The sequence below is a fragment of the Onychostruthus taczanowskii genome, unplaced genomic scaffold (genome assembly GCF_017590055.1).
Source record: "Onychostruthus taczanowskii isolate IOZ18803 unplaced genomic scaffold, ASM1759005v1 scaffold44, whole genome shotgun sequence".
In the NCBI taxonomy this organism is placed as follows: Eukaryota; Metazoa; Chordata; class Aves; order Passeriformes; family Passeridae; genus Onychostruthus; species Onychostruthus taczanowskii.
This window is the reverse complement of record NW_024501903.1, coordinates 4,388,146-4,403,416: the sequence shown is the minus strand read 5'-3', so window position 1 is coordinate 4,403,416 and position 15,271 is coordinate 4,388,146. Positions and strand designations below refer to the sequence as shown.

General features: G+C 38.8%; 2 protein-coding genes across 14 annotated transcripts in view; both read right to left on the bottom strand.

Moving 5' to 3' along the window:
- Nucleotides 1-1,434: 1,434 nt before the first annotated feature.
- On the bottom strand, nt 1,435-2,472 carry CCDC89 (coiled-coil domain containing 89). Its single transcript, XM_041414250.1, is given in 3 exon segments — nt 1,435-1,880; nt 1,883-2,244; nt 2,246-2,472. Coding segments are annotated over 3 exon segments (1,035 nt in total).
- Nucleotides 2,473-6,159: 3,687 nt separating this feature from the next.
- The window catches only part of SYTL2 (synaptotagmin like 2), a 53,833-nt gene continuing 44,721 nt past the window's right edge, over nt 6,160-15,271 (bottom strand). For 5 of the 13 annotated variants that reach the window (XM_041414227.1, XM_041414237.1, XM_041414238.1 and 2 more), the window contains 9 exons: nt 14,704-14,798; nt 13,185-13,304; nt 12,019-12,188; nt 11,304-11,406; nt 10,720-10,890; nt 10,288-10,366; nt 9,271-9,370; nt 8,315-8,520; nt 6,160-7,333 (listed from right to left, as the gene is read on the bottom strand). In XM_041414227.1, coding sequence (XP_041270161.1) covers nt 7,188-7,333; nt 8,315-8,520; nt 9,271-9,370; nt 10,288-10,366; nt 10,720-10,890; nt 11,304-11,406; nt 12,019-12,188; nt 13,185-13,304; nt 14,704-14,798 — 1,190 coding nt within the window. In that variant the 3' untranslated portion in view covers nt 6,160-7,187. Of the gene's footprint in view, nt 7,334-8,314; nt 8,521-9,270; nt 9,371-9,608; nt 9,668-10,287; nt 10,367-10,719; nt 10,891-11,303; nt 11,407-12,018; nt 12,189-13,184; nt 13,305-14,703; nt 14,799-15,271 lie in introns of those variants that run through there. The other 8 variants (XM_041414230.1, XM_041414231.1, XM_041414232.1 and 5 more) reach the window with 4 other exon arrangements.

Sequence of the window (15,271 nt, the reverse complement as noted above, 5' to 3'; positions counted from 1 at the left end):
ACCTGGCTTTGCCTGGGTTCAAGGGCAGTCCAGAGAAGTTCAGAAGAAAGGCTGCTAGCAGCTGCTGCTTTGTAGTCAGAATCACAAAATGGTTTGGGTTGAAACGGACCCTAAAAATCACTAGTTCCAACCCCCCTGCCTTGAGCTGGTAAACCTTTCACAGGTGGCTCAGAGCCCTATCAACCTCACACTGAACACTTCCAGGGGTGGGGTCATCCATAGCTCCTCTGGGAAGCCTGTACCAGAGTTAGAAACTACATCTGATCCAGCCAGTCCTTAAGACGAGCTGGTCACTGGCCTCCAGACCTGCTGCTTCCAGTCACTTCTGTAAATGGCCTCAATAGATAACTCTGATACTGTGCTGTGGCTTATAGATACTCAGGACCAAGAAATACTCAATCCATTTCCTAAATTCTTGAGTCATCCCCAGGCATAAGCATGTGGCAAAGAACTTGAGGTACTCTGGAGGCAGCTGCCTACAGCCCATTTAGGGGATGCTGTTTGGCCCCTCATGGGGGTTGTTTGGAGTTTTTTTTTGTTGGAGACTTAAAGAGCAGAGCTGAAATTCAGCAGCAAAAATCTTCGTGCCTAGGAGACCAGCAAGAGAGAGTGGGAGGTCTCTGGATCCCACAGTGCTGACAGGGAAGATTTTTCTTATTGTCAAAAGCTGCCAGACATGCACAAAATGGAAGAGTGTATCATTAATATTTATCTGCAGGAAACAGATAAAAACAGGAGAAAAACCCTGGTGGAACATCTAGAACATTGTCCCATTCCAGAGAACAGATTGAAATAATCCAAAAGACTTGACAATTTATTCTGAGCTGAATGGGGATATAAATACTACTCTGGCATTAAATAAGGTTTAAATGACTGCTGAAATCTGTAAGACTACTAGAAAACTATAAACAGTAATTTGCTTGAGAATCAGTTGTTGTATGATATTATTGGATTACCTGTTAAGTTCCTGAATTTAGAGACTTGCAGAGATATTGCAAGGTAGGATTTCTTTCTTGGAGCCTCAGAGCCTCTGTTGAACTTCAAAGCAGAATCAAATACAAAAGGCTAAGGGTTTGAGCTTTTGGTCATCTTGAAAAATAAAGTTATTAAAAAAAAAAAAATCAACCAAACAAACATATAATTCAGCAGAGGTTAGCACTAAATAAATCAAATTCATATTTTGTTTTCCACCCTAATCATTCATGTCACAGGTTTGACTAGTTCAATGATCCATGTTCAGATTTAAGAGTGTAGTGATTTACTTTCAGAAAGGCGTAATGACAAAAGGGCTGCAGAACTGTCAGTGGAAGAGGGTTTAAGCTGGTCAGGACAGTATAAAGAAACCAGAGGATGGTCCCATGGAGAGAAACAAAATTCAGGGGTTTGTTACCACAGAGGCACCTGTTGAGAGGAGAACAGAGAAAAAAACTGCAGTTATGCAACAAAGTGACGGAGTTTGACATTCAGAGCTCTCTCTTTAGTCAGTAAATCTATACTGTGCTTTCTGTAAGGATTGAACTACAGCAGGAGTTCACTGTACGCCAGTTTGCTGTGTTCTAGCTGTCCTTGGAGCTCTTGAACCTTCAGCTCTTTGTCTACTGCTGCTGCCTCTTTCTTGAGGAACCTTCCTGCTCTCTGCATGGCTTCTTCCTCCCCAGTCTCTAGCTTCATCTCCAGTTTCTCAATCTCCCGCTCCTTATCTTGCAGAGCTTTGCTGCTCTCCATGGCCAGGTTCAGTAGCTGCTCTTTCTCTTCATGTGCTCTTTCCAGCTTGGCCTGAAGCTCACTGCCCTGAGCCCTCTGCTGACTCTCTGCCTGCTCAGCCCTTGCTGCAGCTTGTTGGTGCTTCTCCTGTAGGAGTTGCAGCTGCTTCTTCATGAATCCACCTCCTGGGCATAGGCATCTGCTTGTTGGCTCTGAGCTTCCAGCAGCTCCTTCTCTCGCTCCTGGGCTCTGTGACTCTCAGAAGCATATTTCTCCTGCAAGGAGCATAACTGCTGTGAGAGCTTCCTGGCCTGGGCTGCCAGCTGGAGCACTTCAACTTCCTTCTCCCTCACAGCCTGGCTGAAGAGTGCTTCCCTGTCCTGCCACAGGCACGTGTTCTCCTCCCACAGCTGCATGTGCTGGTTTTTGTGTTCATTTTTGAACTGGATCATCTTTTTGTGGTTTTTGACCAGATCCATGAAGCACCCCTCCAAATACTGAATACCCTGGGTATGGGTTTTAATTTTCACAGCATCCTCCCCTCAGTTTCTCCAGCTCCATGTTGAGCTGCTCCAGGTATCTGCAGCGTTTGTCTGTATCATTCACTTTCCTCTTCAGTATAGAGACAAGATGATGATGCTGTTCTAGGTGTGAAAGCAGTAGCACCTCCTCACTCTGCTCCTTAGAGCTCTCACAGAGTTCCTCCAAGCTTTTTGTCAGATCTTCCACATCTTTGCCTGACTCTAGATCACCTGTGGGATCGGCCATACCTGCTCCTGTCTCCTAAGGCATGAAGCACCTATCTTATGCAATGACAAGATAAAATTTTATAGTGGCTGGTTCTGTTAGTGGCACTCAGCATAATTAAACAGCACCCAGTGGTTGTGTGGCCAACACTGCTGCCATAAGCTGGTGGTGTTTCTCTGGAAATCCAGAGAAACTGATGTGGGGGAACAGGACCTCCCAAAACCAATGTCAGCCAGCCTGCCGCCCTCGCCCTCCTCTGGTTCAGAGTCAGGCACACTGAGACTCAAGGATGCCAGACTCTGTGAGCAAAAGCAAAGAGTGTGGGCTTAGTATTTATGCAAACCTATTCATTTGCTGATGACTAGCTTAGTTAATTATTCCTTCTCGAGGCACTGCTGTTGTAGCTACAAGAACTGCTATTATATTTAGGTAAAAAGCCTGTAAGTGATAAAGCTGTAAATAATTCCTTACACAATCCTTTTCCTCTGCCTTTATTTTCTCCTACAGCTCTGTATTGTAACTGCAAATAAAACACAGAGGGTTACGTCAAACTTTTAATTGATTTACAAGATTTCTATGATAGTACATTGCTAGTTAAAAACAACTGAATGGCCTTATCCTGTGCTTAGAGATTTATGAATCAAGTAAAAGATCTATACAATCTTAATAAATAGTGAATGCTCTGTGATACAAAGCCTCTATACCTGGAGAAACAGTTCCTCAACTGAGTTTTCACACTGATCTGCTGGATTAATTTAGACATGTGATTTCAAAAATCCGTTTCTTCATTTAAAAATAAGGAAAATATTTATATTGCATATGCACCAAAATTATTATTGGTGCTGAATCACATGCTACCCAGACATTTGAAAAGTTAGCCTACAACTCATCTACAAGTTTTTCATTTGGACACAGACCTGAAACAGCACATGAAACAGCACACTGATAATCAGGTTTTGTGAATTCCTGAGCTTTGACTAGAGGTAAAGATAGGATGTGGGAAGGAGCCAGCTTAAGGATGAAAGATAATATACAACAAAAATGAATAAACACCTGTGAAACACAAAGAATTTCACAGCTGTGTAGTGGTGACTTCAGTACAGACACTAGCTCTGCCTCCACCATCCTGCACCCTCTCACTGCTGTTGCTACCTTGGATCCTTTGCAAAAAATGGAGGAGAGGGGGAAGGACTGAAAGGTTTAGGCCATTCAGTGGAAATACAATGAAGAGCAGGGTTTAAGGAGAGAAAACTATTTTCTTACCAGGTACTTCCTTCCTGATGTCTGTTTGTTGTCTCTCTTATTGTGAGGTTCTGTTTCCATAGATGTAAGATGATGAATCCAGTTGCTCCAGAGCTCATGACCTCATCCAGGCTGCTTGGAGCCAGGCCAGTCCCACCAGGGTGGCTGAAAGAGCTGGCAGTGTTTCTTAGCAAACAAACATTGCTGACACTCTCAAAAGCACCCAGATTTGGAAAGGAAAGAGAATTTCCACAAGCTTGAAGAACTCCTCGTTCTCAGCTTACATCCTGCACATGCCAGAATCAGAATAGCAGGCTCTGACCTCAGAACACACTGAAGGTCCATGGAAAGTAAAGACAGACCTTGCCCTGAACAACTCGCAACTTTATTTAGCAGCTAATAAAAATCTGGCCAACAGGATAGGGAAGGGAAAAATAAATCCAACTGGAAGAAAAAAGTCAGTGCAAGTTTGGCTGAATCCTCTGGAAAGGGATACAGAGGAGAAAGAAGAGAGTGCTGTGTGTTACAGACACGAAGCACACTAGAGAAGGAGGGCACAGGACAGGCTTCAAAATGGGTGAAACCAAAGCAATGGGAGTTGCTGCACCAACTCAGGTTTGCAGCCTTACTTGCAGCAATGGGAGGTTTCTGAACACAGAGCACAAAAGGAGAGCTAGGACTTTGAAGCCTGGTTTATAGCAAATTAAAACAGAGTAATTTAGAAGATATACACACATGTGTTTATATGCATATACACACATATGTGCTAAAAAGAAAAATAAATCATGGCCTAAATAAAGATGAACTTGCAACATGAAGGAGAAGAGGAAGGAACTTGTATGTTTCTCCAGACGAGAATTAATATACATAAAGATATTTTAGGAGTGTGGCTGCTTTGATTCTTAATTCCAGTTCACCTTTATGACAAAGCATAGCTATTAATTTATCAAACTGCCCTTTAATGAGTAGCGAATTATGCACCTTTAAAATTTTGGTTATGGATGACTAAAGGCTTTCCCTTTGCCTTGAGAACAAAGTAAGCAGTTTCTTGAAACTTTTTGTCTTAACCAAGTTCCCAACTCACATTTCTCTATCAGCATATTATCATACTGCTGAAGTTAGGGAGTCTGTACACAATGAAAAGAAAGGTATTGAATACTGGGGAGGAAGTTTTGTACTTAAGGGACAGGTTTTGTTACTTGCCTCAGTTTCTTGGTTAACCTAGATGCGTACATAGTACCCCTATGTCATTAGTTAATTAAACTAGTTAATTACAAGTGCAACATGCAAGTAAATCTTGCATTCAAGTTCAGGTAGCTTTTCAAAATTTGAGGATTGGTCTATTAGTAAGGTGATAGGCAGAGTCTTTTGAGATATCAGAAAAATTCTGTGTCAGTCTCTAGGAGGACTAAAAGAACAGCAAGACACAGAATGTCTTCTACTTGATCAGAAGACAAGGAGACTGTCACTGTGACAAACTAAACATTTTATTTTGATAGCAGTGAAGCTTAGGTATAAAAATTTTGTAGAGTATAGAAGACAGCAGATTACATGACACTTGTGGCCCACTATTGAGCAGTCCCTCAATAGTGAATTCTGAGTCAGTTGCTGGCTTTGAGGGTCCTGCAAATTTGGAGGCAAGACCCAGGCAAGCCCTGCAAATGTGGAGCCTTAAGACCCCATCTCTACAATTGAACCTAAAGCTGATTTGTAATACAAAGCTGAAGCAATGTATTTGAGCTTCACAGGAGATAAAACTGCAACAGAACCAATAATTCTGTAAAACTGTAGGTCATGTTCACAGCAACCTATGTTTTCAGATGCAAAATTTATTCATATAGGGAGCAAATACAAATAAATTAGGTGCCTCTTTCAGAATAACCATCCTTTCTGTAGTGACTCTTCAAGAATGTAGAATCAAAGCAGCAGCTGTACCACTTTGGTAAAAAATCATTGTTCTGAAGTGTTGTGTGCACACAAAAAGTGTTTTGTATATGTCTGGCAGAGTGGAAGCTGTAGCAATTACGAATCTCATACAAAACACCTGAAGCAGGAAGATACCAAAGACTGGCAAACTGCTTTTGACACTTTTAAACTCCACAGACTCCCTGGCTGATGAGAGAGATAGTGGGTTCCCTGAAGGCTGAAGAGCCTCTTTCCTTTTTTTCCATTCATAGTGTATAATAAATACCAAGTAACATTTAAATTTCTATTATTAAATCAAGCAATTGCATTAGAGCTGTGAAGAGCTCCCTTCTCCCCTCTAACTTTAGTGAAAGATTTCACCAGCTTTTAGACTTAGCTGGAGTAAATAACTGTGCATTTATTTTCAAAAATGTTTTCTGTCTGCATTTTTTTATATTGCATGCTGAATGGCTAATATAAACCACTGGAATTTAATAAAAACTGAATTCCTATTTAGTTTAAATAGGCTGCTTTTATTAAAAAAAAAGGAAACAAAAGGAATATATTTTGTATATCATGTATTTATCTACCAGTAGCATGCATTTCTACAAGTTAAAAACTCCAGTCTTATTTCCTATGCCTCAAAACTAAGCAAAGCCCACCACAGTCCTCCCAGTCTCCTAACGGTGGCGCTGAAGCACAGGTAAGTTCACTTCTCGCAAAAAAACCCCAAACTAATGGATACAGGTACAAACAAGTGCACTTTGAAGAATAAATACCCAACATCCTTGCCATCACTAAAACTGGCACATTTAGATCCTTTTGAGTAGCACTGGAATAAAAAAAGTTTCACCTTCACATCTTCAGCACTTAAGACTAAGTATTTTATGCTAGCAAGATGATTAACACATATATAAAGCAAACCTTTTATAACCCTGATTTTTTACAGTACATTGGAACTAAGTCCTCTTCACCTTGTAGAATAGGACGTCAACAGTGACACTTCATGACATGCTTCTTTCATTGGGGAAGTAACTTTCATGTCCTAGAAATGTACTATTACAACTAGAGGAACTTTCAAAAAACTAAATTCTTCACGCCCATGTTCCATGCTGGTGAGATCTAACATGGCATAATGAGGATACAAATACATACCAATGAGCTTTAACACTAATGTTGCTGTCTTACCAGTAAGCCTTCAAGAACAATCCAAGCAATGTACAGAAACAGTTGACTTGCTCTTATATTTCTGCTGGTTATTGGGATCATTTAAGGGATCAGAAATGTTTCAGTTAGACAACACAGTAATCTAGGTATCACAGCTACCTCTAACACTGATTTCTGTAAGCACCTTCTTTCTTGAAGTTGTTTTCAGTGAATAAGAAATTTAAAAATCCCTACAATTTACATAACGATCAGCAAGCAGATGTTTGAAATACAAAGTGGCATTTGACAGCACAAAACCAGAACAGTAACAGAGCAGAAACTGTCAAAAAAGCTACTACTGTGTTTCTTTTCCAAGTTCCACCCCCATGCTTTCAACTTAATTCCCAAGATTTCTTTTTGATACTAACAAATAAAAATCCACCTTATTTTGTCAATTTTGCAACCATAAGCATCCTGAGAGGTAGTGTATCTTCTATCCACGTGTTTGGAGAGTTCATCATCTTCTCCCAAAGGGCAGTTTCTTCTGAAGTAGAATCCATCCAATCTACTGTAGTTCCATAGCTTTTGCCTAGAAAAATGTCAGTTTTAAGAGAAAAATTACTTAATCTGCTGCAGAGTTAAGCACAGACAATCAAATTTGCCTGCTCTAAAATGGTTACACCTCTTCAAGTAGCTGATGTAGTGCTTTTGAAACCCAGTTCTACATTTTTGCTCTTGAGCAATTATGTCAAATTCAATTAACAACTGTTTCACACAAATTTTGTCATCTTTGTCCAGATTTTTTCCTTTTGTATCCTTGGTCTTTTTGTCACAATCCCAAGGAAAAAGATGCCAATTGCCCATACATCTGAGAAGGTTTAACAATAAAACAGAGTACTGATTTTATAATGAAATGCAACCTCGGGTACTTAAAATTGAAATTAAGATTTATTATTCTAATTTGTAATTTAGGTTATTCTGGTGAGCCATGCAAGAATTTAATTTGTGAAAAGTAGCTTGTACATTGCATTTCTTGAGAAGACTCCAAGCACATCCTCCTCTCAGATCAGAGAGCAGAATAAAAGTGACAAATAAAAGAATTGTATGCTTTTCCTGTTGCTATATCTGCATATCATATATTGCCCTTACGCTAAAGACTTGTTTGCATTTATAATTTTTCCTATTCAAATATCTTCCAATCTTATCCTACATTCCTGTTCTATCCTTTTATTTCCACCCACTGCTGTCTTTACACTATTTTTTTTGCATGAGTAAGTTTGCAAGACATTATCAGATTTCAGGTGCAGGAATACCATATTCTTGTACTTTAAGCAGTACCAGATACAATGTATGGCCAAAGGTTTGTTTCTAATATTTCTCCTGGCCAGTCATCCTAACCCTCCTAACACGACTATTATTTACATTTCAGGATCTGTTTTGAAGAATAGGTACGTTACTAAATGAAACTGTTCCAGAGAAAAGAAAGACTGAAAGAGAAGAAATGGAAAAGGGAAAAAAAAAGGAAAGACCACTCTGTAAATTAAGTATTAATGTGGTGATTGTCCAGTACCTGTTCCAAGGCCTATCCGGAGGCCTCCCAGAAAGTGGTTTGCTAGTTTGTTGTGATCCCAGACTGTGAGTTCTATGCAGGCTTCTTTCAAATCTTCTGGTCTAAAGCCATCATAGACCATGGTGTGGTTGAACACCGGGTTTGTAGTTTTTGAAACTGTCCTTGTTTTCTGGCGACTTTTTCTGCTGGTGTCTGGAAGAATGGTACTTCAGAGAGAAAAAGCACTGTCAGTTCGCACTTGCACAGCACAGCCTGTGTTAAACATACTGAAAAGGCAAAAGCTTCTGATTAACTTTGTTTTGCATGTTAAAATAGGACTGAAGATACAGTGCTTTACAGAGATGGAGTGAAGGGTCATAGTCTCAGTCCCTTGCAGGAAATACTGGCAGCAGGTATCCACCCTTCAGAGGTGCTTCAGAGGATGGAAGGGCAAGCAGGTAGGGAAGAGGCACAAGTGAGTTTATTTGCTGTGTTATCACTGATGACACTGAAACATTTTGTTGCTGCCAGAGATTCCCCAACCATCATGTTATTCTTGTCTCCACATTTTTAGTCTGTGTGTGGAAAGGAAGGGAGAAGAAATCCAACTATACATTCACACTATTACGCTATTTCACTCTTCTGTCTCCTCCCAACATTTGCTAAGCTAAACCATGTTTTGCACAAACATGTTTTGCTTAAATGTGAATAAAAGCCGGAACAGTTTGACTAGTCCTTCCACCAAGTGACTGAGAGACAAAACCAAAGTGTAATAATGACACAGTAAGTTTTACTTGGTGATACATAGCATCTGGAACCTGTAAACTATGCAGGACAATATGCACTACAATAAAGGAGAATCAGAAAGCAATTCAGTGTTCTTTCAATATGAATGTAGAAAAAGAAGATACAACTAGAAAGCACAATGGTAGCATTATTAGGCCACCATGTTTGATGACTTCAACCACAATTCTTACCATTTAATAAAAGAGTTGAGCCTATTGCCTCTCAGAAGAGGGAGGTTATGGCATTCCTTCACCCAGATGTGGACCTCACCAGTAGATAGAGTCTTCTTTCCTGTAGAAAACAAAAAAAAAAAAAAAAAAAACCAAAAACAAAAAAAATCTGCTTAAGCAGATAGCTTTTAAAGGTATTTTGTCTGATGCAGCAGTTCTTGCCCATTTGAAGAGGTGATATTCAGCCTGGACTTGTTATCTCATATCTTAATTCAACATTGCTCTCTGTACTCTGGAAGCTGAAATCTTCATCCCATCAAAGTACTGCAAGATCACATCATGTCTGCACTCCTACAATGACTTTTCTTCTGTTACAGCTAAGGAAATACATGCCACTGGTCTTCTCTTCCCAAGACTCCTAGATAAACAGATCAGCTTGTCATCACTTTATGTGATGTTAGCATTTATTGTTGCTTGTACTTTCAAATAAGCTCTTTTACGTTCTTAATATATTTGGCTCTTACTGACTGTCTGTCTGGATTAAAGACCTGACCTGGCTTCACTCTCAGAGTGGTCCACTATCTGCTGCCAGACAAGATTAAACCAAACTGATCAGACTGCTATAAATTTCTGCCTTCTAAATACTTGCTGCTACTTCCTACACCTAGTATTGCTTGAAATTCAGTGTGTTGTCATTGCTTAGCACATCACAGCATCTGCCTGATGATTTATAATCCCTAAAATTATTGAGAAAACAATTTTGTTACACGTAGATATTGCATTACAAATCTTAGATTATGAGAATGAGGTAATTTCTTCATCAGTAACATTAAAAACAACAAAAGACCTCAAAATGGTCTTTGGGGTTCTAAACTGTATTCAAAATCAGAGTGACTTACTCCTCTAGGAAAAAAAACAGAAGCTGTCTGAAGTGAATGACAAACATTAAGTGAGGACATTTTCTTTTTAATTTCAAAAAAAAAAAAAGGACAGAAACACCAAAGGCTTGACAAGCCTAAGCAAAGCAGCAATGCTTACCTCCAATTGGATGTGGGACATACTGGAGGGCTAGTTTCATCTCCCCTCTGTTTTCTAGATTAAGTGTTATTGCTGAAGTCTGAAATGAAAAAAAATGAAACCAAACATCTGAATTTAAAATGGTGCTGCACTTGCTCCACATCCTCAGCAGGTTTACTCCATATTTGGTTAACAAGTGCCTTCAGATATCAGTTGCAGCAATATAACAATGAGAAATATTTTGAAATTCCTATTCCTTAGACTGTGAGAAAGTTTATCCTACTGTAATAGCTAGCTAGACTACAAGACATCTCAGAACTGTATTTCTGTTTACCAGTGTATAAGTATTTGCCATTATAATCAGCACAAAACCCACAGAACACACAAGAACAAGCCTAAATAACGATTTGGTTTTGTACTTGCACAGCAGAAAATGCAATACAGCCAACTTACCCTTGGCTTGAGAGGAAACCAGTTGATCTGCTTATTGGATGGATCATTCCAGTCCCAAGCTCCTAAATCCAACTCCACTTCACCAAGGAAGCTATTCCTACCAAAGGTGTCATTGTGCCAGACAGAGATATTGAGGCTTTGATTCTTTAGGAGCTCCTTCTCAATTTTATACTGCCAGGAAGAAGTAAAAAAAAAAAATTAAAACAAGATGAATTTTACTAATGCTGTGTCAGAAAGCAACACGGTTAGAAAAAAAGTGTCTTTTACTTGTCCATAACTGCCCACTTCTGCATTTCAGAAAGCAAACAGATATAATAAAACCCAACTATTTCCTTTTTATTTCTAACAGCTTAAGCTCATACATGGCTTGTGTTTGTTTACAAGAAGTATAAAACCACCAGTGTTCTCAGTGCTGGATCCAGAGACCACTGCAGAGTTAACCTATTAATGGAAGCACACAGCCAGCTCTGCAGAGCAATCTCTCTCATGCTAATGTCCCTTTTGAGTGCAATATGCCCAAAAGCTGAGGTTCCTCACACATCACACATACAGTATATTATATCTAGTAATAGTTTGATAAATACCCGCAGTATTTCATTGTAGACTGGATTAAAAGTTTTCTTTTTGATAGATGTCTTCCGTTTGCCCAGTCTGTATTTCTCTGGAAGCAGGTAGGTCTTTACATATCTAAAATTTAGACAGGGTTGTTAGAAGAGTGAAAAAATCCCCAAAAACCTAAAAAATCCAGACCCTCTCCAACTTCATCTTCCAAAATACACAAGTATTTGCTCATTAAGTAAAAGAAATCCACTTGAGTAGGCATTCAACTTGCATATTTAAGAATTACAACAGCAGTGGTGATGTATAAAATCATCACTTTCTTATAATATCCTTCTCCAGGGAAAAATCTGTTGAAATGTCTCCTCAGCACATGAAAATACAGAATATATACCTGTGGCAGGGCCAAATGTCACATTTATAGGTTCTAATCCTACTGAAAACATATCAAAGTGGTATTTACCATCTGAAAAGTGTATTTCAAAAGATAATTTAATATTCTTAAAAGTTTTAATTTCCTATGTTAATACATATACAAACACCAATTTATGAGGTCAGTTCTATACTCAATCAAAGCAAAAAAAGAAAAAAAAAACCTCACAAAGCACATTACAGCCTCTTCATCTACTTCTTGGGAGCTTTACTCTAGCAGGTTAGAGAGACTGGAAAACCCCAGCAGTTTTCATTTCCACATTAAAAGAAAAACTTCCATTAGAAAATAAATGCATTCTTTGTACTTACGGGTCTGAACGCTGTCGCTTAATATCTGCCACTGCCAGGTCTTTACATTGGCAAATAAAGATGTGGAGCTCGTTCAGCTGCTCCACATAATCAATGGCAAACTGAATGTTCCCCTTCACATCCACATTGCCAAAGTCTGCACTGTAGATGCTCATTAGGCTGCCACTCACCTGCAGTGTACAAGAGGAGAAATATTTTCCAGACATTGCATTTCACCAGGTACTTCAGGATCAGGGAAGTTGTGCTCAGGATTCAGACAGTAAAGGAATCAACTGCAACTCTTTAGATAAAATGTAATAGACACTATTATACAAGCTTCTCAGCAAGCAGATTAATGAAAGAAAGATATTGGAAATCAAAGGTGTTTGGCCAGAATTCATACCAAAAAAAAAATTGAATGGGTTTACTGCATTGAGATAGAAGAAATTAAATTATAGGATGCTGTAGATATGAAGATGGCCTGTGTGCAGATCCTTGAAATATTATTTCTACATCTCCTCAGCTCATCTTCTTTGCAGCAAGCAGAGCCTAAGAGTTTAGACAACAGACTTTCTTAAAATACTAACAAAAAGATTAAGAGATAAAGTCTATATGGCTGAATTATGTACATAAATATGTAACTAAATAAACCACTGAAAATTAAATACTAAATACAGAGAAGAAGAAAGATGTGTCTGTATATATATATATTTTTCATCTCAATATCCTTCCCCAAAATTCTGTTTTTCTTACTCAAAGTCCACATAAACCAATGACTTTTGGTTAGCTAGTTGATTCAACTACACACCTGATATACCAATAATATCTCCCACTTTGACTTATCTTTCTCCCCTTTCTCCCTTTCTAAATGTTTGTTCTTTGTGAATTGTTCCTCATTTTCAGCTACAAATGTAAGCTCTGAGGGTAAAATCCATATCTTTGTTCAGAGCCCTGAACAAGCTCCAATATATTACTAGGAAAAAAAATTGAAATCGATTTAATTTTACTTTACTTGCTTCAGGCAATTCCATGCAAGGAACTATGTTATGTTCATATAACAGAAATGGAAAGAAGGAGACAGAGATGACAAGGGAAGAAAAACACAATGAATGAGAAAAGAGCCAAAACAATATTGGAGAAATTAGCAAAAGCAAAGTGCCTTTAAAGTAATGCTTTGGTTTACATACAGAGGATAAGGAGGCCATGCCAGAAGAGCTGCTAAGATTGGTTAGAGAGCTGGGACTCTTCTTGATTCTGCCAAAGGAATAACTGCTTTCTGATGTTGTATCTGTCTCTCTGTCATCACTCTACAAAAACATCACAGAAAAAAAGTCTGTGTGTGTTCTTTATAGTCAGAAAGAAAATTATAAAACAAACAAACAAACAGAATTTTAATGCAGGTTGAGACTCAGTGGACGTCTGAATTTAAATTCCCTTGTAGTGCAACATGAATAATATTTCTAGAATTAGGTCATGCATTTAAAGTTGACAGGGAGTTTTTCTGATGAACACCCTACACTGATAATTTTTTTAAGCAGCAATGCAACTAGATTTGGGGGTTTGTTTGTATGCTTTAGATCTCAAGTAGCAAAGAAAAATTACAAAATTAAGTTTATTGGGACAATTTAACTCAACTTCTCTGTGTCACTGTCTCATGCATAGCCTATGCAATTGTTAATGCTCAGTTCCTTTAGCAGTCCTTTCTGTTATATAGTAAATGATGTCAGCTCTGTGCCTCTCTCTAAAGGGCAGCTGGCCAGAAGGCAACATTCAGAGAACAGCACTGGATACAGTGAATGGTTTTGCAAAGTCTTTCTGGCAAGAGGGAAGCAGGGCTTTGCTTTTCCACGAGGGAATTGCAGCTTTTGTTTCCTTGGTCATTATCAGGTTATGTACTCACAACCCCATTCTTTCTCAGTATTACTTTTGCACTAAAGAATTGATTCCCCTTCCCACATGTGTCTTCCTACGCAAGCTGTTACAGTCAACTTCATCTTCCTGTTGTACTCCACCTAGGAACAATTTACAAGGTCTCCCCGCTCCTTCAAACAGTTTTGAACTGATGTCATAGATCTTCTCATAACAGATACAAGATTAGTAAACAACAGTTTCCACACATATTAAGAAAATAGTTATTTATATAAATAAACATTTAGCATATAAAGACCTTTTCAATTTGCTTATAAAATCTGGTTATGTCTATTCTGTTAAGAAAAAGCAGACCAGGATTTTTTCTCTGTTCAGATGGTTTAGATAAGATACTGATGATAGGTTTAGATAAGATACTAGGAAGAAGTTTTTCATTGCAAGGTGAGGCACTGGCACTGGTTCCCCAGAGAAGCTGTGGCTGTCCTCACCCCTGGAAGTGTTCAAGGCCAGGTTAGATGGAGCCCTGAGCAACCTGGTCTAGTGAAATGCATCCCTGCCCATGGCAGGGGGGTTGGAACTGGACAGTCTTAAGGTCCTTTCCAAATCAAACCATTCTGTAATTCTTCTGATAGAGAATTGTAGACATCATAGGCATGACAGTTCAAACTTCAATGTCATTTTAGGAGGTTAGAATATGGCCTCAGAGCTTATTCCAAGGTTCACACCATAATGATGATAACAACAATAATCAAGCATGGCATGTTGTTGGGAGTTCTGAAATTTTACTTGCAGAGTTAATGGTATCTGAAACAATAATATTTCAGAGATGGAGCTTACCTCTTCCTGTAAGAATGATGGTACCGACTTGCTCAGTCCCTTGAGTTTTTCAGGGTTGGAAAATGGTTTATCAGGCTGTGAAGTCACTGTGGAAAATGAAAAGCAGTAATTCAAAAGGCTTCAAAAACATGTTTGTACATCAGAACAGTGAGAATCCATAACAGGACACAGAAGCAAACCACTTTGGATGAAATCCATGCACATGCACAACCACCTTGGATGCAAGGGGCTTTTTCCCCCCATAGGACTCAGAGAAGCTGTAATTAGGAAGAATAATCTACTTTGGCATTGTCTGTAACAGTGACCAACAAACTTTGACAGGACCAGAAATGTTGCTTGATATGAGGTAGGTTGGGTGCTAAAAGCAAATTCTGATCAAAAGTGATGAAGAAAACATTGCAGATTACCTTCTAGATTTTCCTCCTACAACAAGAATAAGCACACTTGTACACTAACAATATCATCACTGACATTAGAATTATCATCATATTCTTAGTAAGAAGCCAAACTTTGTTCTAGTTTACTCAGTCTATTTAACTGCAATAGGTAAATTTCCGTAAATCAAGCA